Here is a 27,282-nt window from a genome sequence, read left to right as displayed (position 1 = left end):
AAAAAGGATTTCTCAATCAGTAGCCTTATTCATTGACTGGGTCTTTGTTCAATCAAACTGAGATCTGTTAAAGACCTTAGCTTAAAAAGACCAAGGTCTCCCATGGCTCCACAGGCCATCTCCAGTCCTCCTGATCTATATCTTGTCATTGAATCCAGATGACTCCAGAGGAGAAAATGAGGTTTGTGTCTTTGCACAGCTATCCCTCATGGCATCATCTCCATGATGTTATGGTTCTCTTTGTGAGCAAAGGAGAAACAATAACAGTGTTTAATTGGATCCCTTCTCATTGCCCTCTTTGAAAAGAAGAATCAGGAAACAGAGAAAAAACATAAGAGAAAAAAGATGAAAGGAAACCCATAATTAATTATCATAACTGAAAATGTAAATAGGATGAATTTACTCATGAAATGGAAAAGCAGAGAGGATGGATTTTAAAACAACCCAATTATAGGCTGTTGACAAGAAACCAAATTAGTACATGAAAATGCACTCAGAATTAAATTAAGGAGTTGAAACATGTCTATTATGTCTCGATTCAAAAAAAAAGAAAGGATAGCTAACATCTCCGAACAGAAAAGGATAAAAAAAAATGAACTAGTTAAAAGAGATAAACAGAGAAACCATTATCTGAAAAATACCCCAGATAAATGAATTAAAGTCAGCATTATCTCTCTCTCTGTGTGTGTCTCTGTCTCTCTCTGTGTCTGTCTCTCTATCTATCTAAATGGCTAAGCAATCAAATGCTTAACATATATTGTAGAACTATAATAGTAAAGAACATCATTGGCCCCTTTTCTGTTCTAGACAACTATAACTCCTCAAAGGGAAATTAAAAACCTAAATATAATTTAGAAAAATTAAATATGATTGATCTCAAGTGGTTATTGGATTGGACTGAAAAGGAGCATTAACATTTTTTGAGCTATTTCTACTCTTTTTATGAAAATTAACCATATTTTAGGGCATAAAACTTCATAGATTCTGAAAAAAAATATTGAGCAATCTTTTATTGACTAAAATGAAATAAAAATTGTGTTCAATAAAGATGCGTTGAAGAGAGGGTTAAAATTAAAATAGTTTAATTTTAAAATAGTGCAAAAAGAAAAACAAGATAATTATTTTTAAAGATAATGACAATATACAAAAAAGTTAAAGATGTGGCCAAAATAGCTTTTAGATAAAAGTTCATATATCTAAAGACTAGATCTAAATCTAACTTGTCACTAAAAAAAATTCAACAAATTTTAAAATCCCAATTAAACTTAAAACTAGTAATTCTGAAAATTAAAGGCAATTAACACATACAACCAAATAGAAAAAAAACACTAATTGAATTAATATAAAACTAGAAACCATTTTAAAGCAATAAAATAAATAATTAGCTAATTTTATTAAAATAAAAAAGAGAAAATCTAAATTATCAATATCAGAATAAAAATAATTTGCAGCAAATCAAGAATAAATGAAATTATTAAAAACTATTTTGTCCCACTATATACCAAGAAAACTGAAAAATTAAATGAAATGATTATTTACAAAAACATTATTCAGATAAGTGGAATAAATAAAGAATTTAAATAATTAACTATAGAAAAAGAAACAGAGCAAGCCATTAATGAGCTCTCAAAAATGGTAGATAAAACTCTAGAGCAGGTAGATTTACAAGATAATTCTATCAAAAATTCAGGGATGAAACTTAAATTATACCTTCTTTGAAACAGCTTCCTGGTAGAACCTTGACATACTTAAATAATTTACAGATGATCTAAGGGAATAAAATGTTGACCCCATGGAGTTTGGGTCATGGAAAGACTTGGCATGAGTCTCAAGTCCCACAAATCACCATATGTTGTCATATCAACTAAACATGTTTCAATATTAGTAGAAGAGGTCAACTACTTAAGACAAGTTTTATAATATCTTTGTGGCATATCCTTTGTTTACTATAGCTAAGTATACTTTTTTAAAATTGTTAAATGATTCATAAATATCTCATTTCATTCCAACAATATACCTCAACTTGTAGAAGACTCCCAACTCATGGAATAATCCCTAACAGAATCCTATCAAATTCCTTCTATGTTGTAAATAAAATTAACTTAAACCAAGGGGAAGAAAGGAGAGAGGAGGAAAGGAGAAGAAAAATGATCAGAGAGGGAGGAAGAGAGAGAAACAAAGCAAATACCAAAGGATAACATCTCTAATAAATATGGATGAAAATGTTTAAATAAAATATTAGCGGAGAGTATAGCAACATTCCAAAAAGATTATACACTATGGTCAGGTTAGATTTATATCAGGAATACAGGCTCAGTATCTACAGATTCACTGTTAGGAAAACTATAAACAAAATAGACCATATTAATAATAAGAAATAAAAAGCATGTTTATAAGCAAGATAAAGAAAATGTGTTTGCCAAGATATAATAACCATTCTTGTTAAAAGAGAATAATTATAAGAAAAAAGAATACAAAATTATCATTTTTACAGAATACTTTTGCACATTCCCTAGAGAATCAACTAAAATTTAATTGAAAAAAATGTTCATCAAAGTAACTGAATATAAGATAATTACATACAAGTCATCAACATTTTTGTAAATTACTAATAAAATCCAGCAGGTAAAGACTAAAAAAATGTATTTAAAACAACACCGGGATAAGTAAAGTACTTGGAAGTCTCTATCAAGATATACACAAAAAACATAGTAACATAACTACAAAGTACTTTTTAATGAAATGATGACATCAATAATTTGAGAAATAGTAACTGCTCATGGGTAGACCAACTAAATATAATAAAGATCATAGTATTACTTTACTTAATTTACTCATTCAACACTATGCAAATCTAATTACCAAAGAAAAATTGTAAAGAATTAGAAAAAGTGGAAAAATTCATTTGGAAGAACAGGTCAAGAATGTCAAGAGAAATAATGAGAGGATGAAAAGATAAGGAAAAAGATCTATCAATACTGTCTCAAACCATACTACAAAGCAGTAATCATCAAAAGAATTTTATACTAGTCAAAAAATAAAAAAGTGGGTAAGTTGACTAAATCAGGTATAAAATAACATATATTAGTACTATAGCAATCTAGGGTTTAATAAATACAAAAAGCCTCGGTATTGGGCTAAGGACTCACTATTTTACAAAACCTTCTGGGCAAATGAAACAAACAAAAAAACAGTCTGAGATACGTTAGGTTTAAAAGAATATATCACATTATATATAAAGTGTACAACAAAATACATGTGTGACCCTGGATATAGATAATTTCATCATAAATAAAACTAGAGGAACAAGGAAGAAAATAACTTTTCAGAACTATAGGGAATAGTGTATTAGTTCAGGACTAAATAATGAACAGAAAGGATTACAGAGGATAAAAGTGATCAATTTTGGTTAGATAAAAATTTTAAAATATTGCACAAACAAGTCTGATACAACGGATATGAAAAGTTAACTGGAAAAAAATCTTTGTAAGTGTTTTTTCTAATAAATATCTCATTTCTAAGACATAAGAAAGTGATTCTAGTTTATAAAAATGAGAGCTTTTGGTCAATTGACAAATAGTTTAAGGATATGAGCAGGCAGTTCTCAAGGGAAGAAACTCAATAGTCAAGTGGGAAAAATATTCCAAATTGCTAATAAACAAATGTAAATTTCACATCAGATTGGTAAAAATGACAAAAAAGAAAATAACAAATGTTAGCGAGGTCCAGGGAAGTGGGTACACTAATATAGATTCATGGAGGAATCTATAAAATTATAGAAATGAACTTGAAAATCTGCTCCAAAAGTTAATAAACTACATATACTTTTTGAGTCAGTCATAACATTCACTAGTCTGTTGCCCAAAGAAAACAGAGAAGAAAAGGATGCACATATACAAAAATATTTATAGCAGTTCTTTTTTTAGTAGCAAAGAATGAAAACTTTGGGTATGCCCATCAATTACAGAATGTAGTGAAATGTCATTGCATTTATGATGACAAAAGAGAAAGTTTCTCTGAAACTTACAAAGACATGTATGAAATGATTCTGAGTGAATTGATTAGAACCAGAATAACAATGATACTACAATATTAAGACAGTAATAAAAGAATGATTGTGAATTTGATCAGTATAATGATTCCAACTGTGATTTCAGAAGACAAATAATAAAAAATGATAGATTTCTATACAAAATTAAACATGAATTTTTTGATAGGACCAATGTAAGAATTTATTTTGCTTGGCTATACTTATTCATTCCTAAGTTTTTCATTCCCTCGGGAAATAGTGAGTTAGGAAAGAGAAAAATCAATGTTTTACAACACCCAAGATAATTAAAAATAAAATCTAAGAGGATAGAGAGGACATAGACAAAATGATATAAAATATAAAATAATTGGAAGTTGACGTTTTTGATATATTAAATGTGGAGTCTATATGTTCTGAGTCTATATGTGCTGGAAAACATTTTCATATATGTCTAAGAAAATATTTTGTTATTTTTGATATGTTCTTCCTTTACATTTTAGAATGGTATTTTAATACTTAAAGCTGATGTAATAGAAGCAGAATTGGATAATCAAGGGAAGCATATAATAACTTACATTTAAAACCATACAGACCCTGGAAAGTTACATAATCAAATCCTATTATTTTACAAGTTCAGAAAATGAGGTCAAGAAAATTCAGGTGAGTTTCTCAGAATACAAGTGATGGCCAGGACTGATGTCCACTGCATTAGGTTATATCTTGAAGATGAAGAGTAATTTCATGGAGTCATTCCTCATTTCCCATAACAAACAATACAATTTAGAGACCTAAAATGCAGAAAATTCCCTCATTAACTCCCTCTCTCCTTCTCTATAATAGCTCTTCCAAAATTGTTCACCTTTTCACCCTTTCTCAAATTATTCATGCTTACCTGTAACCCCACTCTTTCAACTGAAGACTTTTCATTGTATGTTATAATAGTAATTTTTTAAAATGCCATTCATTATGAGTTCCCTCAATTCTAAACTTTATCTTCTCTCACTCATAGACATTTTGCCCCAATATCTTTCTTCACTTCTATTTTACTTGAAGTAGTCCTCACCGTTACTTATCTTCAATTTCTTGTTTTCTATTGACTCCTTTCCTACTGTGTGTAAACATATTCATGTCTTTTTGTCCTGAAAAAAACCCTTACTTGATCATTCCTTCCCCACTATCATCCCATATTTCTTCTGCCCCTTATAGCTAAACTCTTTGATAAGGCCATCTACAGTAGGTACTTCTACTTTCTTTCCTCTGACTTTCTTCTCTTTTTAAATATTTTTTCCAATTATATGTAAAGACAATTTTCAACATTCATTTTTTTAAAAAATTGAGTTCCTAATTTTCTCTCTTTCCAATCAGTCATTCCCTAAGATGGTAAGTAATTTGAAAAAGGCAATATATATAGAAACATATTTTCATATTATTTTGTGAAAGAAGATGTAGACAAAACAAAAGAAACAGGAAATAAAGTGAAAATGATTTATTTTGATCTACAATAAAACTCCATAATATCTTTCTCTGAATGGGGATAGTGTTTTCCATTATTAGTCTTTTGGAATTGTATTGGATCATTGTACTGGGTTAAATTTATAAGAATACAGGCCATTTTCCAATTGACAAGTGGTCAAAAAATATGAAGAGGCAGTTTTCTGATGAAAAAATCAAAGCTTGCTATAATCATATGAAGAAATGTTCCAAATTACTATTGATTAGAGAAATGCAAATTAAAACAATTCTGAGATATCACCTTAGATTGGCTAATATGACAAAAAAGAAAAACTATATTAGTTGGAGAGGATGTAGGAAAATTAGATGTTAATGCATTGTTGGGGATCAATTGGAATTGTGTACTGATCCAACTATTCTAGAGAAAAATTTGTAACTATGCCCAAGGGCAATCAAACCAGGTAATTTATGTTCAAGAAATCGAAAATTTTTTACATAAGCTAAATTAATCCATCTAGGATAAATGGAAAAGCATTCAACAAGGAAAAACATATTTTCTATTAAAAATTTCTGATAAGGGTTTCATATACAATATACTTAAAAAAACAATGGAAATTTTTAAGACCAAAACATATTCTCTAGTAGATAAATGGTTAAAGGATATAAATAATTCTCAAAGACTCCAAAATATTTAAAATCATATGAAACTGCTGAGTGAAATGAGCAGGACCAGGAGATTATTATATACTTCAACAGCAATACTATATGATGATCAATTCTGATGGATGTGGCCCTCTTCAACAATGAGATGAACCAAATCAGTTCCAAAACATCAGTAATGAACTGAACCAGCTACATCCAGCAAAAGAAATCTGGGAGGTGACTATGAACCACTACATAGAATTCCCAATCCCTCTGTTTTTGTCTGCCTGCATTTTTGATTTCCTTCAGAGGCTAATTGTACACTATTTCAAAGTCTGATTTTTTTGGTACAGCAAAATAACTGTTTGGACATATATAATTATATTGTATTTAATTTATACTTTAACATATTTAACATGTATTGGTCAACCTGCCATCTGGGGGAGGGGGTGGGAGGAAGGAGGGGAAAAATTGGAACAAAAGGTTTGGTAATTATCAATGCTGTAAAATTATCCATGCATATAACTTGTAAATAAAAAGCTATAATAAAAAAATCATATGAAACAATGCTCAAAATCACTGATATTAGAGCAACATAAAAATAAAGCAGTCTTGAGGAAATTTCCAAAGATGATGAAAACTGAAAATATTGAAGGGGTTGTGGAAAGATAAATATATCGATGCAGCATTGGTAGAGCTGTGATTTCAATGATTCTGGAAAGCAAATTGGAATTTTAAAAAGTGACAAAAATGACCTGTACCCTTTGTTTGGAGAAATAACTAAACAAATCATGGGACATAAATGAAACAATATTTCTGGGATAAAATACACAATAGATACTGAATCCATAGAAACAAAGGAAGATAATTGATACAAAGTACAATAAGTAGAGATAGGAAAACAATCTATACAATGACCACAGTAAAAGTGAAAATAACAACTTTATGACAATCAAAAATGTTTGCTTCAGAATTAAAACAGCCAGTTTTGACACCAAAGAAAACATTAAAATACACATTCTTCTATCTCATGCTCCCCATTCCAGTCCCACCCTAGCCCTCAGCTTTCTTTGAACAGGTGGGAAGATATAAGTGTGGAATATATATATATATATATATATATATATATATATATATATATATCAAACTTTTCTAATATACTGTTTAATTTTACTGAAATTTTTTTTTCTTATCCCTGTCCCCTTTAGGAGGAGAATGGCTGATGTATTACATTTAGAAATATTGGTCCATTAAAAATTTCATCAATATAAATAACTTTACATTTAATCTTTTAGATTTCCCAAAAAACTGAGAGCTTTTTAAAAATATTATTACTAAACTTTGGCTCACCAGGGACTGGTCTCTACTACTCAGAATCTAAAATATTTCTAAATGCTCACAGTTAAATTCATTAACTTTTAACTTACAGATTGTAGTGGGGAAACACCCTTGCTCCTTGTTATAACTTCCAAACTCTCCCACCATCTCTCATCAATCTTTCCTACTTTGAGATTAATGATGTCCAAATTTATCATCCAATATAAACCTGGTGTCTATAATGTGCCAACCTCTCTGATTCCCTGGAACATTCTCTTTCCCTCCTCAATTAGTTCAGGATTTGGATCAGTTTTTCTCTGGATTGTAAATCCTATCTCTATATTAGGTGAATTTAAGATACATATTGATGCTCCTCCAAATAGCTCCTCAGTTGTTCAGTCTACTCAGTTCCTATGACCTTCTTTTCTATTTCAGATGATCAACCTTGATTTTGTTTTTTCCTATGCCTTATACCCATAAATATATTTTTCTCCTCATTTTGACTTCAAATTCCTCCTCCTCCATCCCTTCAATTCTGTTCTCAGCTCTTATATTGACTGGATGCTACACTTTTCCTGATCTCAAATCCTACTATGTAGTTTAGCTCTGCATTTTTCTCTGCATTCAAATCCCTTAACCTTTTTGTCCTCTAGCTGTTCACAATCTGCCATTCTCCAATCAGTGATTATTGTCATCATCTGCCACCTTTATGCTTGTTCATGTGCTCTCATTTCAGTGAGAGATCTTCTCTATATATCCCTTTTCCCTGCTTTCACATAGCTCAAAATCTTCCCCTTATTTACTTCTTCTCTGTCTCGTTCTTCTCACTGCAGTCAAACCCTTCTATGCATAACTTAAATTCCATCTACATTTTGTAGCAGATTGTAACCATTATCATACTTTTTTTCTATTTCTCATTTTTAATCTTTCTCTTTTTAGGAGCTGCTTCCCTACAGCCTGTAAGTTAGGGTATATCTTCCTTCATCCAAAAAAAAAAAATCTCATTTGATTCAAATATCTTCATTGACAAGGGTCATTTCTCTTCTTTCTCTCTCAGCTAGTCTCAGCAAGAAAGCCCTTTACCTTAGGTGTGTCCTTAAATTCTCTGACACAAAAAAAATGAGGTGAGGAGGTAGTGTACTACAGGTATGAAGAATAGTCTGTATAAAAGTATGAAAATGGGAGAAGGAGGTTATGAAGACAGCTGCTTGAAGAGAGACTGACAGATCAGTCCCCCCACACCTACTCCAGCAAAAACCTAAAAATAACACACCAGGCTGAATAATGAGATCCAATGAGAAACTAAAGTAAGCAATTTCTTTCAACCCAGCATTTCACAAAGTCAGCCAGAAGTCCATGGGCAAAAATGGAGTTATTCAGCAAATCCAGAACCAGTTCAAACCAATAAACTGGCTGCTTCTCAGATAAGAGAGAGTCCAGGAATACATAGTCTGAATGGTTCTGTGTCCAAAATCACCTAGAATAAAATGCACCCCTAGAAAGGACGACTTTGATTAGAAACCCACACTGAGGAACTTGGAAGCCATCAGAAACAGCATTGGGGGATTCAGACCAAGACATATTAAAGCTGAGATCCCTGTGAAGGCTTGAAGAGCTCTGAATGTCCAGCACTCTAAAGATCAAAGATCCTGGATGGGTTAATCCTGAGAAGTGGAGATTAAAGGCAAAAATACTAGTGACTAAGTCTAGAACAAGCAGAGCAAATCACCCTATCCAAAAAGACAACAGGATACAAAGCCTGACCATGAAACAAGGCTCCAATTTAGGAATAAAATTTCAGAAAGTGAGAAAGTTGAAGAAAACTTTGATAACTGTGTGTGGGGTACAGGGAGGGGTGTTTTTCATTTATTGATGTGAGTTTAGAAAAGGGGAATCAGAAGTAACAGAAAAGGAGGAGTAAAAAATAACTTCAATGTTGTAAAGCTAGGACCAGAAAGATAAGGATGATGTTGATAATGATTAGGAACATAAAATGAGTAGTTTGATAGAAAAGATGAGAGTTCTACTTAAGCTCAAGCCAAGTTGAAATGTGTAATAAATCCACTTATCATGCCATCTGTATATTTGGGAATCCAAGGAATAAAATTATTCTAAGAGGTAGGGTTGGTCAGCAGCTGATAAACAACATTTCATCAATGTTAATTTTACTCTAAGCACACAGGCCATATCAATAACAGAAATAAATTACGGAGATTGAAAAAGTATCCAGGAAAATTTTCATTGTATTCTTTTCTCTAATATCTCTGAGAATTCTCCATTAAAGTGATCTCTTTTGTTATTAATGTTTAAGATTTGAAAACTTAAGTAATTTCTTAAAGCAGGAGTATTCTTCCAATATTAAATATATCTATCTTTTTAACAATGAATAATTTTCATGGATACCAGACAAAGACTGGTATACATAAACCTCAAAATGATCATTTCTCTCACTGGAAAAGCTAAATGCAAAGATATGCAACAAAAGAATTCTTAGATTTAGGTATATATTAGGAGAAGGGCATATTTATGGTCATTTTTCTCCTAGGAAAATGCATTTTTGATGGGTTATATGGGCAAAATATGAAGGAAAAATATAAACTAAAAATGATGATCTATTGAAGCACTTGTTTCTTTGATATTCAGTTCAAACCTTCATTAGAATTCCTTAACTGCTGTGCATTCACTTTCTTCCATCCATCATTCCTTTCTTGCTTCCTTCATCCTTTCCTCTCTGCCTTTCTTCCTTTTCTTTTCTTTCTCTTTTTTCTCCCTTCCTTTTTTCTTTCTTCTTTCTTTCTTTCCTCCTTTTCCTTTTTCCTTTCTCTCCTCCTTCCTTTCTTTCCTCCTTCCTTCCTTTCTTTCATTATTTTGTTCCTTCTTCCATCCTTCCTTTTTTCTCTTTTTTCTTCCCTTCCCTTCCCTTCCTTTCTTCCTTCCTTCCTCCCTCCCTTCCTTCCTTTCTTTTTTTCTTTCTTCTCCTATAACAAAAGTCCTGAAAGACTGATGGTTATTCCAAAATTCACCGTTGCCCAGCATTTTTGTATCAATCATGCAAACTGACAGTGGGCTAGCACTATTCCCCTTCTTGTTAGAACAAAAGAGACCCTTAATAAAACTCACTGACAATCAACGTGCTTTAAAAAGTACTTTCCATCTGTGTCCTTCAATCAAGACTCTATGAATATGGAGGAGCTGTGAGATAATTTTAGAGGCTAACACCCTATGCAAAATTATCCATAAGTCCCACCCTCATCTCTCACTCCAGGCCACTCAGAAATTCTAACAATTTATCAGGGGGAATCTAGATGTTCTTGTTTTCATGGCTCAGACTTTAAAAAAACTCTTGAATGGATGTTGGCTGGCTAACAAGTAAAAAAAAAATTCTATTAATTCATTCAGCATATATGAAACTGTTGGACAATATAAATAAGGATAACAATAGAAGATATGTTAATAATTCATAGTTTTTATATCATATATCTTCTGCTTCCATTTTGGGGTTCATAAAAACCATCCCAAACAGTTAAAGATCTTTTGAAAAATGTATTTGTAGCAACATAAAAATATCTCAGATACTCATATTCTTATAATAATGATAATAATAAAACTTCCCCTCATGTAATTTAAAGTTCTTACACTATCATTAATTTCACACATATTTATTTTTTATGCTGGTTAGTGAAAATTCATAGCAGTTTGCAGCCACTTATGTAGAATCCCACATATTTGACAGCTGATTTAAGTGAACAAAGCTTAGGGGGAAGCTACATCTAAGAAAATCACTTAATCACATTTAGTTCTTACAAACTATTATTCTTAAAATGGTGCTGAAAGAGAAGGAAATTCAGATTATCTAGGAAAAGGTCAAATTAAATCTGTGCATAACAGTTTGGGTAAAAGATGCTTAATGTAGCTTAATGGCCCTGACCCCCAATTTGCTCACATGATTTATTGGCAAGAAGCTTCTTGGAATAAATACTGGGTCAGCAATTTTGAACAATAGCCAAAATGTACATACTACTTTGACATACAAAATGAAGTGAAATGTGTTGCTACAAATGTAATTCATTGTCACAAATATAAAGGAAATATAAAGGAGGATTTCAGAGTTACCTGGAAGATTAAAATAGTTGGTAAAGAGTATTATCTTAATATAGGCTGGTCTCTTCTGCTAATTCTTTCTTAGTGAACAAATTATTAAATTTTAAATAATGTTCCTCCTACTTGGAAAGCCCTATTCCCTTCCTTTCTCCTTATCCAAATGCTACCCATCTGTCTAAATATAACATTATGACTAGAACCTCCTCCCGACCTCCTCTATAGCACTTCAACCCACAATGAACATTCTTCTGACCTTTTAGGGAATTTCAAGAAGCACTTATTAAGAAAGTTCTATTCCCAACATCTGCATCAATCAACTGACATTTATGATATACTGTCTTCTCTTATCAGTGAATTATTCATTTGCACAAGTTATATCTTCAGAGTGAGACTTAAGCCACTTGTAGCCCTCCCAAAAAAATCAATCCTATTCAGTATTTTGTTTTGTTTTATTTTTTACAAAACAAAATATAAGGTACACAAGCATCTATTCTGTGCAAGTTGCTATGCTCATTCCTATGAATACAAAAACAAAAAGAAGGAAATCATGTTTGCCCTTAAGGAGCTATATCCCCAATTTGATGGGGGCAGATTAGGGGGTGTGATTACTATATAAGTAAATAAATTATACATGTATATATATGTACATATGTGGGGGGGGGAGTATATATATTCGACATCATGAAGTGGAAAGGACCTGGATTCAAATCTCACCTCAGACATGTTTACTACCTGTGTGACATTAAAGAAGTCACTCAATCAATCACTCTGGATCTCATTTTTTTCATCTCTAAAATGAGAAGATTGAATTCTATGGTCTCTGAGATTTCTTCCAACTCTAGACCTATGATCTATACTATAAATAGAAAGCAATTTAAAGAGGGAAAATAAAATTTATTTTTATTAGCTACTATATCTGTCATAATGTTATGTACATATTTAGATCTCAGGAAATATTTTGAATGAATTAAACATGAGATTAATACTTTTTGGAGTTTTTATAAAGAATATATTTTATTATTGCTTTTATCTATACTGTGCAAACATGACATATATTTAGAAATTTGAGGTTATTTAAATTAAAGTTGATGATCAAATTAAATAACTGAATAAAACCTTAGACTGAGGGATAAAGTATATGCTTATCAGTGGACCTCATTCTAACTTGAAAGAGTAGAGGGTAGACATGAGAGAGCTCCTCTCTTATTCTCTATTTAAGGAGGGCTGTGTACATATACGTGTCACAATAATCAAAAAAACTTCAAACTCCAACTTCTGAGATAAGTTCTATTTCACAAAAATTGCTGGGAAAACTGGAAAATAATATGTCAGAAACTCGGCATAGACCATGTCAAAATAGATACATGATTTAGGCATAAAAGATGTTACCATGAGCAAATTAGGAAAGCAAGGGATAATTTGCCTATCAGATCTTTGGAGAAGGGAGGAATTTATGACCAAAGATGAACTAGAGAACATAATGAAAGGCAAAATGGACAACTTTGATTATATTAAATTAAAAAGGTTTAGCACAAATGAAACCAACAGAAACAAGATTAAAAAGGAAGTACAAACCTGGAGTGGGGTGGGGTGGGGGGGAGAATTTACAGCCAGTGTTTCTGATAAGGTCTCATTTCTAAAATACCATAAAGAACTTTGTCAAATTTGTAACAATATATGTCATTCCCCAATTGATAAATGATCAAAGGATATGAACAGAAATAAAAGTATCTATAGTCCTATGGAAAAATGCTGTAAATCAGTCTTGATTAGAGGAATGCAAATTAAAACAACTCTAAGGTACAAATTCATACCTCTTAGGTTGGCTAAAATAACAAGAAAAGATTATGATAAATGTTGGGGGATGTGGGAAAAATTAGGAAACTAATGCATTGTTAGTAGAGTTTTGAAATGATCCAACTATTCTGGGGAAAAAATCTGAAACTATGTCCAAAGGGTTACAAAACCATGCATACTCTTTGACCTAGTAGTACCACTACTGTGTCTGTATCCTAAAGAAATCATAAGGGAAGGAAAAGGACCCACATGTGCAAAAATGTTTGTATCAGCTGTTTTGTGTATTAAAGAAATGGAAATGGGGAGATGCCCATCAATTGGGCAATGGCTGGACAAATTTTGGTATATGAAGGTAATGGAATATTATCATTCTATTTAAAATGATGAACAAGCTAATTTTTAAAAGGTCTGGAAAGATTTACATGAACTGATGATGCTGAGCGAAACAAGCAGAACCAGAAATACACTATATACAATAACAGCAACATTGTGTGATGATAAACTATGAAAGGCTTGTTTCTTTCTCACTTGTTCAGGGATCCAAGGCAATCCCAGTAAACTTTAGACAGAAAATGCCATCTGCATCCAGAAAAAGAACTTTGGAGATTAAATGTAAATCAACACATGCTATGTTCATTTCTTTTTTTATGTTTCTTTTTTCATCAGTGGTTTTTCCCTTTTGTTCTGACTTTTTTCTCATAACATGATTCATAAAGAAATGTATATTAAAATAAAATATTTTTTAAAAAAATCTATAATTATGAATAAAAAATGTGGAGGTGTGTGGGTGAACAATTCATAATTTTCTTTGTGTTTCTATACTAAATACTTTTTTCTTTTCAATTTTCCACTTACATTTTAAATCTTTTTATGAGCTGTTTCTTCCTTTAGATTGTGAGTTTCCAGAGAGTAGGGACTGTCTTCTGCTTTTTTTTGTATACCAAGTGCATAGTACAGAACTGGCACATAGCAGGTACTTAATAAATGTTTATTGTCTCTCTGACTGAAGTAAATTGGCAGTACAATATTATTTTCTTAATTAAACTAATAGTAGTTTGACATAATCTTATAAAGTAAAGTATTCAATAAATTTTTTCTGATAAATGTGATCCAGTGAGGGGTGAATGATAAAATCAAGGAGGCTAATTTAAATATCATAGTACATATAACAATAATTTTAGCATTATGTATTTTTAGACTTTCCCCTGAAAATTAGGAAGTGGGGATGAGATAAAACAACTAATAGCATATTGTGCGCCACACACACACACACACACACACACACACACCTTTTCCCTTTTCTGTCGGGAGAAATGATCAATAAATAATGTGTACAATATAAACCAGTTGACAAATTTCTTTTTTTGTGAGAGAAAATAGAAAAATCTGATACCAAAAGAAAAAATTGTTAGTATTCTAATATTAATAACTCACATTTATAGAGAACATCAAGTTTAAAAGTACCATGTTCACAATAACCCTAGTTAATAATAGTAGTACTTACACAGTAACATTGGAAATTATTTTCTAGGTTTCAAATAATAAAAAGAATAACATTACCCATCATACAGCAGGAAAAAAAAAGGTACGATTAGGAAAAATTATCTGAAAACTTTAATGAATGTAACTAAACCAAAGTCAGTCAAACATGTAGAAATTTCACAAAAACATAAAATAATTCCTATAACCTTCTTTTACCAAGAGCCTGTGGATATATTCTAAAAGTGTTTTCAGAGTATTATTATTTCAGATTTATTATTAAAACACTGGCAAGAAAAAGGGGGATAATAAAACAAATAATGAAATTAAACTTATATTTAACTGTATAATTGACAAACCTTGACTAGATTTAGTTTAAAAAAATAGATTCAATGGATCTCAACACTTAAATTCTATTCAAAGTTTAGCAAATAATAAAAAGCTATTAAGAAATTATTTGTTTAAAATAACTTTTTAGGCCACTAGGTGTCAGCCTTGTTTCAAATGAGATGAGAATTCTTTTAGCTATGGCAAAAAAATAAATAACAACAACAAAAAAAAACTCGCTGCAACTTCAGTAGCAGTTAAATTCCACTCTATTTGATTATCCAGCATACAGCAAATTGTTCTGCATTTAAATAAGGTATAAAATTGGATACTTTGACAGAGACAAATTTTCTTTATTCTCATTGACTTTTGGGATCTCTGAAAGGACTAGGGGACAAAAGAGGAGAGAAATGGAACTAAGGTATATTTTCTACTATATGACCCACTAGTTGCCCTTGAAGTCATAATAAACATTTCATAATTATGATTAATTAATGAAATAATAATCACTCAAACTAAAAAGTTTTTAAATCAGAGTTAGCGTTTACTGTACTCCATGACATGACTTTTAACACTTCATTGAATCAATAAAGTTTTAAAATATGCATTTTACTTTCTAATTTTTTTGTTCATCTTTATTCAAATACACTATTACTTGCAGTTTACTTTTTTACCTGGAGTTTTTAAAATGGAAATAAAATGGACAGAGTTTAAACTAAAAATTAATATTCTAGGTATTTATTGTTTTTGTTCTAACAAAACATGATATAGAAATATATCAAATTTTAACTCCTCTCAATAGCTTTATTCTTTCCTGGGGTTGGGGAATTCATTAATAGATTTAATTCCACTGTCAATGAGGTCACCAAGATTTCTATAAGATTCACAGATATCTTATTGGAGCAATGTCCCCAAAATAAAGGACATTTTCCAAATACTGATTGTTTTTCAATGTAGCTCCTGGCCCCTAAGCGAATTGTCCTTATATTTAATAATGTATCTAAATTTGTTTTCAAAGTTAAAATTTCTTCAGGAAATAATATATAATATATAATAATTAGTCAGATCATCCACATTAAGGTAGATGGTTCCATAAAAAATATAAAGCATTACTACAAAGAGGTATAGTCTTGAAATTAAAAATAGTAATCATAATTCAAAATTTGTTTTTCTGGGCTTTATCCTACTTTTAACAACAATTCAACAAAGTTTTTTTTAATTTTTCTATTATAAACCAAGCAGTAGGAATGGAAAGATAAGAAATATAACTGACCAAGAGCAGCTTAATATGTACCTGGGGAGAAGAGAACATGTATACTAATGAATATATTGTAATTAAGCAGGAAAATAGGCTTTGTGTAAGGTCTAGTCTTTTTCCACATTTATACTAGAAAAAAAAGATACCTTTCATTTCTTAGGTTTTATATATAATTCATATTATGATTTATTATATTACAATGATCTATTTCTATCAATTTCTAACTAAGAAAATCTTGTTTACCTCCTCCCATTGTAATTCAAATATATGTTTAATTCCATAATACAAGTGAATGCAGAAGCTAGGATTGCAGGTTGTTAAATGGATGGGTGAGCAAACCATAGGATTCTTCAGGTCCCAAATGAGTCATTCTCACTATAGGAAATTGCAAGGCCTTAAAAGTAGTTTTAGAAGCTAATCAAGAAGTGTATTTTATAGATGGAAAGAGGCACAGCAGCATTCAAGACAATGACCATTTAGTCAAGTTTTAAGCTTGATCCTAAATCTCCTGGTCTCCAAACTAGATAGATCCCCTGCCAATTCTGTGTTATATCAATTAACTATTACTACAAAGTATGTTTAACTTGCATTACCTGCTCCATAAAATTTTTTGGAGGGGAAATTTTGCAAACTTTTAAAAGCCATAGGAATGTATGTAATCATAGTATCATTTGTATCTCAGATATTTAGAGCAAGAAGGGACTTTCAAGATGATTTCTTTCAACCCTTCCAGTTTACAAAAGAAGAAACTAAGGTGAAGGGCAATGTAGTGACTTAGCCAAACTAGTGTTTAAGTTAAGGGCTCAGTAATCTACCCAATATACTATTCTAGTAGGTAAATGATTAAACTATTCTGAGAGTTATATGATTTAGTCAGGATCACACAGCTATTAAACGCTTAAGGTAAGTAATGAATTTAGACTTTCTTGATTCTAAGTTCAGCAGTCAGACGCCACACCATCACACTGCCTTTAATATTCCTGCCATTCTTTAAAAATTCCTATTCTTAGATTTTGACAATGGAAAGACTTTGCTCCGTATCTCCACATATCACCTTAACTGTTTATTTCCCTTTTGCGTATTTTAACATTTCCCTCTTTATTGTCTCCTTTCTGTCTGCCAACAAATAAGATCCTGCCTATCCTAGCCTAAAAATTCTTCTCTAAAGATCTCCTACTCCTTAAAGCTATCATCCTATTTTACTACTATTCTTCCCTGCTAAAATTACTTTTTAAATAGTCTTGGACTTTTTGTTACAAATGTTTGTATTACCACCTCACTCTTCAACTTCTAGTAAACTGGTATTACCCTCCATAACTCTACTGAAATTGTTTTCTAAAGTCACCAATGTTTTTCCAATTACATTATAAAATAGCCTAGTAATTTGTCTACCTCTCTACCATTTACTTTCTTTACTTGTTTCCCTTCCAACCAATTTCTCTCCTTGGTTCACTTCACTGCTACAATCTTTTATATGTCTTTGATTTTTCACTTCTTTGCAGATCAATCCTAAATTCATATCTCTAATCTAGACAATCTTTCCTCTGAGAGATTCCACATTTCAGAATACCAGCTGTATACTGACACATCACTTCCCCACAAATAAAAGTCATGTTTCAAACAACTCTCTTCATTTCAAAAACCCATCCTTCTTTTTAAATATCAAATTTTTGCTGTTGTAAGACTTGAAAACTTTGAGTTATTCTTATATATCCCTTCTCACCACTTGCCAAATTTCCCAATCCTTCTTGCACAGAGTAGCTAACTTTCCATCTATCTTTTCCTTGATCAGGTTTTCTCATCAATTTCATGCTGAATTATTATTAGACTGCTCTGATCTCCTTCTCCCTTTTACAATCCATTCTTCCGAATATTACCAAAGTAATTTTCCTAAAATGTAAGGACCTTTTGCCTCCTTTGGATTTCCATTAGTCAGGTGGCCTGCCTTGTGAATTGAACTGAATTATGTTCAAAACAAGTTTCTCTAATTTGTCTGATTTCTTATATATTGGGTGTTTGATTTCTGAGGAGCTAGATGGCCTGATCTGGTATGCAAATACTGGCTTTGCAAATTAATCATAGATGGCTTGGTAATTTTGTCCTCAGTTTCCTTCTTAGTTCAGATAAAATTTAACACTGCCTATGTATTATCCTTGCTCTCAGCCTATGACCAGTCCCTAGTTTTTGTAATCATATATTTCTGATAACACTTTTCACATAAAAGCTATAATTGGTAATATGTCACAGTCTATGCATAGTTTTTGTGAAATTTTCTGTTGCTCATTGGGTCACCTGAAACTGACTTCTTTGAGTTCCGTGACTTTCAACCACTTAAAGATGCAGTCAAATTATTAATCATAATAGTAATCATATTAATATTGCCCAAAGTTTTTTTGCATCAGAGAACAATTTGGGATCACTGAAAGTACTGCATGACTTCGTAGTGCAATCCAAGCTGCTCTTCTCATTTAATTCTAAACCCAGCTTGTTGTTCACCTTCAATTACTATGCAAAATGAATGTAATGATAACTTAATAGGCTGCTCATCCAACTGTAATATTCTGTCAACAATCACTTACTTTGTGCCAGGCATTGTGCTATGTAAGCAGTGGGGATATAAAGAAATGCAAAAACACTGTGCTTTCAAAGCACATTATAGTGTGGGAGACAACTGGTAGACAGGTATATAGGAGAGACACACAAAGCAGATTGAACACAATCTGAAAGGGAAACATAAGCACCTTGAGGGACAAGCCTTTTGCTGAAGGTAGGCTGTTAGCCAAGTTTTAAAGGAAGCCAAAGAAACCAGTGGTAGATGGGAGAAAGGGGGTACAGCATTTGAGTGGTAGAAGACAACCTGTGCAAAACACAGCAATGAGAGATGGAGGTCATATTCAAGAACTATGAGTAGGCCGGTGTAAGTAGATTATAGAGTATGTACAATGGAATAAAGCAAGAGCAGACAGAAAAGGTAGGGAGGGGCCACATTATGAAGGGCTTTAAAAGTCAAACAAAGGACTTTATATTTGATACTAGAGGAAACAGTGAATTACTGAATCTCATTGTGGGGAATTGTGGGGTCTGTCTTTCAGAAGGTAACTAAATGGATCTGAAGCTGGATTGCAAGGGGGGGAAACTTGAAATAAAGAAGTCATATGACAACTTCATATAATAATTTAGGCAATATGGCGTTTAGAACTTCACTTTCTAGTACTTTTCTTGATGTGCCATACTCTAATCAAACTGGAGTATTCTTTGCTCTTGGATCTTGAATCTATGAATCTTTGAATATTGTATCACCTGTACATAATTCTTCTTTTATTTCTATATATTTACATTTTTATATCCTTCATAATCTTGCTGAAGTATGTCTGCTCAATGAAGATTCTCTCAGTTCCCCTAGTTGGAAGTGATTGTTTTGGAAGTGATTGTTCTTTATTTAAATGTTCCAGGCTATATCTGAATTATCCTATGCACATAATCATTATTTGGGGACTATTATTATTTTTATTATTGTATAAATAATTTTTATAAATTTTTCAAATCTCTCCATTAGACTATAATTTCTTGAGGGCAAAGATTATGTAATTTGTCTTTTGTATCCTTGGCTTTAACACAATTAGTCTTATTGACTAGTCAGTTAACTAATACATGTGGAATTTGATTCAGCAGCTCCATATAATTAGAGCATTAAAATTGTATCATTTACTAGATGATACTGATGATTCATTTGCCTGTCTGTTCTCAAATACCAAGGCATTGATTCAAGGCAAAAGGTTTCTCTAGAGGTGTACCCATGTGTTACAATAGTAGCATTTCCATAATTTTTGGATAGTAGTAATTTTTACACATGGATTAGTACATGGTACACAATATTATCAGGCCTCCTACAGTCAGTTTTATCTTGTTCATTATAGAAGGTAAAGAGCTAGATTCTTCCTTATTATTCCTATCTCTACTAATTAGTTGGGACTAAAAATCAAAAGCACTAAGCTTCCATTATACAAGTTACCCTATTGTTAAAATAAATAAGAACACCCAAGATGCATTAAATAGTTAATGTGGTATTGTGTTGTTGATATATATGATGATGCTAATGTAAACAATTTTAGGTATCTAAGGCCAGAGGCTGCATATATTTAGAAATATACAATATAATAATCACACATTAAAATAGCTTTTTGAAGTTTACATAATATTTCCTCACAATAACCTGGCTAAATAGGAAATACAAGAATAATTATCCACATGTTATAGGTTCTATTCAAAATTAAATGCCTACTATGCACAGATTCTCATCCAGATGACAAAATAAGTAGAGTCAGAATAGCCCACCTTTCTCATAACACTTCAAGAGTTTTTTTTTTTTTTTTAAACGAAGTAAAATGAGTATTGGACAGGGAAATGGTGAAGAAATCCAAGGAAAAAAATGTACTGTGCATTTTGCTAACTCAGATTCTCAAAAAGACAACCAGGAGGCTATGGGCATTGATACCTAGACAAAAGGACTTAGCCTGAGAGTACAAAGTTTCCCCAGGTCATCAATCTTAGGGGGAGAAAATTCTATTCTTTACATTTATGAAGAACTTCTAATTTTTTTCAAAACTCATTCACAATATCATAATCATTTTTACATCAAACAAATTTTGTGAATTATATAGGTAAAATATTATTTATCTCCTTTCTATTCTTTTTTTTTTTTTTTTTTTTTTTTTTTTTTTTGCTGAGGCAATTGGTGTTAAGTGACTTGCCCAGGGTCAAATAGCTAGGAAGCGTTAAGTGAGGTCAAATTTGAACTCAGGTCTTCCTGACTTCAGAGCTCGTGCTCTATCCACTGTGTTACCTAGATGCCCCCCTTTTTATTTTTGAAAAAATTGAGGCATTGGTAAGTTATAATTACAAAATTAGTAATAACTGAAAACTGACAATTTTCCCCCAATCAAATACATGTGTATTTCTTCCTGTGGAAATTACAATACAAGCAAATCTTTGAAGTGCTGTTTTCAGTGTGCAAGCCAGAGCAATTTTTTAGGATGGAAACAAGAGACACATACTATAGGGCTTTTCCAGGCCCTATGTCTAATTTTGGATCATCCAACAATTTTTTAAAAGAATTTGGTTCTATAGTAACGCCCTAATGGCTATATTTCTGTGTATTTACAACATTGTTTTATTACCTTAGACAATAAAGGCTTATTATTTTAGATTATAGATAACATGAACCTTCTTTAAAGAACTATTTGAGTGTTTTTTCATGGCAGAGAGATAAGCTTGATTTTCTAGAAGGCTATGCAGGGTAAATTCAACCTCTGGCAGATTCTACTAAAATGGAAGGTTTTTGAGTAGGGCTTATTAATAGACTATACGCCTGAGGCCTGAGGACCTGCCTAGTTAAATTTAGAGAATCTCAACACCAAGCTGACCTCAAGATGATGAATTTGTAAGCCATGCCATTTCTCAAAGAACATGTACTAAGTTAGAAAACAATTGAGATCTCTGCCAGTGAAGGGAATACACAAATCACTAAAAACCAGTGAAGTAAGTAAATATAAAGAAAAACATAATATAGAGAACAAAAACATGTGATTAAAGGGATAAAAGGGAAGATAAGAAATTATGTTTGAGAACATTTAAGATATGTCAAAATTATTCCCTTAAAAATGTTAGAATCAAGTGTAATGCCAGAGAAACTGAGGCAGGAGAGAGATTAGAGAGCTTTTTAATATTTTATTAATTGGAGAGCATAATTGACTGGACAGGACTCTTGTCTCAAATTATCCAGTCAGACAGAGATAAAGATATACTGGGACCAAGGAATCTATGTTGTTCCCAGGGCTGGAGGAGACTGTCATCTCAAAGAATCCAGCATCCAGTAGCCAGTAGGCAGCCTCCAGCCGCCAGCCTCCAGCCTCCAGCAACGAATGGGAGAAACCCAACTTCTTAAATACCTTTTAGAAACAAAGAAGGGGTAAGAAGTGCAGGAAAATTTCTGTCAGGATGGGGGGAGACCATAAATCCTAAAAACGCAGAGACAGGATGTCTGAATACACAGAGGTAAAGATATCAGTGAGGTATCTTGGAATATTTTAGAGGGATATTGTAAATTTTTGAGGACAGAAAGAGGTCTACTTTCTTGTTTATCTTGATTGCATTAACAGTTTACAACCTTAGAGCAAATAGTCCTCAGTCTTAATGGACCAGAGTGGGTTTTTACAATTTAGGGGATTGAGACTGAACAGTTAAGGAAACTGAGACAAGGGAAACTAGTTCAGGGAAACCAAGCCAGGACAGTTAAAGAGAACTGTGGCACAACACAAGTTTCTCTGAATGAGTAGCAGGTTATATTTTTATTTTAAAAAGATTATATATGACTGCGACATATTTAACATGTATAGAACTGCTCGCCATCTGGGGGAGGGGGTGGAGGAAGGGAGGGAAAAGTCAGAACAGAAGTGAGAGCAAAGGATAATGTTGAAAAGAAATTTTTTTCAAAATAAAATTTAAAAAATAAAGAAAAGATTATATATGAATGTACATATGTGTATACAAATATATACATATATACACACACATAGATAGATAGATAGATAGATCGATAGATAGATATTATAATTCCCTTTGATCATCTCAAGGAGATTAGGGGATGAGGAAAACGTCAGTCTTTATAGAGATCACAAATGAAAATCATCACCTTTCAATCTATTTTAATAATTAAAACAACAAAACTAACAATTCTTTAAAAAGTATATGAAGGTTCAATTGAACTTCAGAAAATTATCTTAAAATTTGGAGAGTTTATATGCACCAGATCACAGATACTCTGACATTCTCTTAACTAAATTACTGATTCAAATCAAAAAGGGCTGTAATTCTTATAAAGATTATACCACTTTGCCAATGGCTGAGAAGCTTCAGAGAACTAATCAAACATTATTATATTATCTATCAAGAGTCTAGACAATCTCGTCATCACTTATACTCTAGCATAATTGCTGTATTTCCCCCCCTCTTTCTAGGATATAGTTTAGTTTTGGTACTAGATAAAAATAAAAAAAAAAATGTATCAATAAGTTCTCCAGACAACAAGAAAAGGTACACATTTTTTGTGATATTAAATTCATACTCTTGGTGTCCCTGAAAAATGAGAATGGTGATATAAAATAGAAAAGTATTGCATTTTTACACAGTCAATCTGTCGTTCAACTATTCCAGTTTTTCACGGATTATAAAATATTTGAGAACAGGCAATATTCCTAGTGGATCTTCACTTATCTTCAACTTTAAAAGTAGGTATAATTTTAATAAAAACATGCCACATTTAAAAAGCTATTAGACACAGCACTGAAGTTTCTTTTGATTTGTGCATGAATGTGAGACAGTTAAATTTTTTTTAAAGTATAGTTTTAAAAAGAATATTTGAAATGGTATCTTTACATTCAATTATCTTTTGTACCTTAGTGTAGCTACTTTAAAAATATTAATGATATCTCCTTTTATGATTAAAATTCTTATTTAGTCAACTATGCTTAGAGCAAAGGTTTTTAGTTGTGGGTCAGAAACTTATATTGGATCACATAACTGAATGTGGGGGTTGTGAAATTATGACTTATTAACAGTAAATGCTTGATTTGTTTATCTATTTTATATTCTTATATACCTGGGGTCACATTAAAAATCTGTTAGGTGAAAAGGGATCACTAGGAGAAAACATTTAAGAAGCCCTGTTCCAAAGAGACCATCTGTGATTGTTAATAAAACTAACATAATTATAAATTATTCAAATTTTCATTTGAATGAGAAACTGAAATTTCACAAATTTCTGAATAACTATTTTATATACTTTTACAGAACACTTTGGAGAAAACATTTAAATTTGTATAACAATAAACATACTCACGCTGGTTTCATCGTGTGTGCATGCTTTTCGTGAATGAAGGCACCAGCAAGGGCTCCTGCTCCTGAATTTAAATACTGGATAGAGAAATTTTATTTTATATATACTATGTCTTTAAAACCTATGTGAGAAAATGAAAATTTGAAATATTTCAGGAACCAAAATTTATACTCATAGAAGTTATTGTTGTTGTTGTTTTTCTATTTACCATTAGAGGGCAAAACCTACTGTTCAAATATGAATGTAAATTGGTAAATGACAAATGATTAAAATGTGAACAAATATATTTGAGAAAGAATATAAAAAATTTAACTTTGGCAAAAACTAAGAAAACAGATTATTAGGGATTAATTAAACATGGTTAGTTTTGCAAAGAGCAAGTTCTCCTGCCAACATAATCAAATCTCTACATGTACTAGAATAGTAGGCCTGGTAAATGGAGGAAAAACTGATTGATGTAATTGAGCAAGGCTTTAGCAATTCATTTTTATCTCATCTGATATACTTGACAATAAATGGAAAATAGTCTGGACAGAACTAATATTAAATTAGTACTAAATTGATTATAAGATTAGACCCAGGAAGTTGTCTCAGTGAATCATCATCTTGAGAGGTATTCCTCAGAAATTATTCCTGATCTAAAAGTTCTTTGACATTGTTTTAAATTACTTGGATAATATGAGACAAAAGCAATTCTTTTTAAGCTCAAATGTATAAGTATATAGTTAAATTAAATGGAATAAAAATATTCAGTTTGTCTAGATTATCTATATCACTCAACCACATCCTGAAGTCTTATAAATTAAAGTCTTAGATTTCGAACACTAGGAATAAAATGAAATGCCATATTCCATACCTAATTGTCCATACCAGCATAGTAACAGAGAAAGGTTACATATGACATCGAGTAATGAAGGAGATATGGTAACATAACTTTATGAATAGGATTATTTGGAAGACATGACCAGAAATTAATAGAACATGTTTCAAGTGTAGCATTTATAGTGACTCTCATCTGAGAAGCCTGGCTCAGAATCATTTGAACTTTATTTCAAGGTTTTATTTAGCCTCAATTTTTAGATTCCATCTACTCAATTAGAAATAAATTTCCTAAAAGGAGAGCTTTTCATTTTCATATAGAAAGATATCAATATTTGCTTCACCTTGGTCTAAAAAGAATAAAGCCTCTCCTTTTATGATCAAAACCTATATTCTAAGGACTTGAGTTCACAAATACATTTTGGCTGACTTTCATCTTATCTAAAGAAGGTTAAGATGTAGGATTTCTGTACAAAGCTATTTTTCTTGGTTTACTACATTATTTTTATTAAGGGGAAAATTTTGAAGTAAACCAGAAACAAGTAAAAAAATTTTGGAAACAGAGGTAACATAAAAGTATAAGCATGTGTATTTTATTTTAAAATATATATATATATATATATATATATACTTTTTGGACAGTAAGAATTCAAAAGACACAAGATATAAGTATATAATGTGCTACTCAATTAATCACTCAGAAATCACTCAGCTGAAAGACTCAGGACTTGTTATCAAAGTGATCCTGAAGAAGGGACTCCTAAACTCTAAAAATCCTTGAAGGAGAAAATCTCCTTCATTCTGTTATCTTCTATTCAATTCTATTCAAATTTCACTCAAAGTGAAACCCAGCTAGTAGATGAGGCAACTTGAGACTCCACCCACTAGCCCCCTTCAGCTTGTAGCCAAAGCTCCTATTAAAAAAGAGCCAATCTAAAATCCTCTCTTTGCAGAGGTTCCAAACATGCCATGCTATGCCATGCTCTGCCAAGGAAGCCTCGCCCACTGGAATAATAGTCTTTTCCAGTATTATCCTTTACCCTCACCTATTTCCCTAACCAGACTTTATGCCTCTCTAGCGGGATTTCTAACCTTACTTCCCAATCCCTATAAGAAACCTTTTTTATCAATCTAGGTTTTCAGATTTTTAAATTCCTTTATAGAGAATCCCTGCATCACCAGAAGGGGGTCCCCCAAAATTCCCTACCCTTGCACCTAATCCCAAGGGGGTGTAGGGGAGCCAAACCTCTCCATTTGGTTCCCTGAACCCTAAACCTGCCACTAGACCTTATCATTTAATTCCCTGACCACCAGAAACCCTAATCTTATTTTGGTTCCCTGAAAATTAAACCTTATCATTTGAGTCTACTACTAAAGGGAATCCCAAAAACCTAAACCTCATCATATTTTGGTTCCCTGACTCATCAACCTCATCAATCCTTTCAAAATTTAATTCTGACCGTGTCACAAACCCCATTGCCCCCCATTCAATAAATGCTAGTGGCTTTTTAACACTTTTAGTATCAGGATTTTAAATTCTGTAAAATAAAATCCTTGGTTTGATATTCATCACCAGGCCCCCGACCAAGTTTTCCTGTATATCTTATATCTCACCTCTGTGATCCTGTGACACTAGGCTTTTTACTGTTCTTTGAACAGGACATTCCATATCCCAATTCTACTACTTACCAAATTACTACTTCAAATCCACCTTTTAATCTTCTTGGCTTCTTTGGAGTCCCAGCTAAAATCCCACTTGCTACAGAAAGCCTTTTCTTAATTCTATTACCTTCTTTCTATTGATTATTTCCGATTTATTTTATCCATATTTTGTCTGTATATAGTTATTTAATTACCTCTCCCATTTGAATAAAACCTTTTTGAGAACATAGATGTTTTTTGTTTTTCTTTGTATCAACAGAGTTTAGTACAATGTCTGGCACATAATAGGTGCTTAATAAATGTTTACTGTGATTTTTCTGTGGGGAAAAAAGAGAACTGGATGGAAAACTTCATTTTCCATGATGTGATGTCAGAAATGCTTAGAATGACTTTCATTCTTTGAAATATTTTCGACTATTTCAAATTCAATTTTAGTTATATCAATAAAGAATCAAAATTTTAAAATAATAACAAGTATTTACAGCTCTTAAGATTTGTAAAGTG

The 27,282-nt window shown here is 31.8% G+C and overlaps 1 protein-coding gene across 2 annotated transcripts in view; it reads right to left on the bottom strand.

Annotated features, from left to right (window-relative positions):
- The window catches only part of KYNU (kynureninase), a 142,741-nt gene that overhangs the window by 27,572 nt on the left and 87,887 nt on the right, over positions 1-27,282 (bottom strand). For both annotated transcript variants that reach the window (XM_023499197.2, XM_003763844.4), the window contains exon 10: positions 24,301-24,374. In XM_023499197.2, coding sequence (XP_023354965.1) covers positions 24,301-24,374 — 74 coding nt within the window. The remainder of the gene's footprint in view (positions 1-24,300; positions 24,375-27,282) is intronic.

This window comes from Sarcophilus harrisii, chromosome 3 (assembly GCF_902635505.1).
Source record: "Sarcophilus harrisii chromosome 3, mSarHar1.11, whole genome shotgun sequence".
Classification (NCBI taxonomy): Eukaryota; Metazoa; Chordata; class Mammalia; order Dasyuromorphia; family Dasyuridae; genus Sarcophilus; species Sarcophilus harrisii.
Note: the sequence above shows the minus strand (reverse complement) of the source record. Positions and strands in the feature narration are given on the sequence as shown.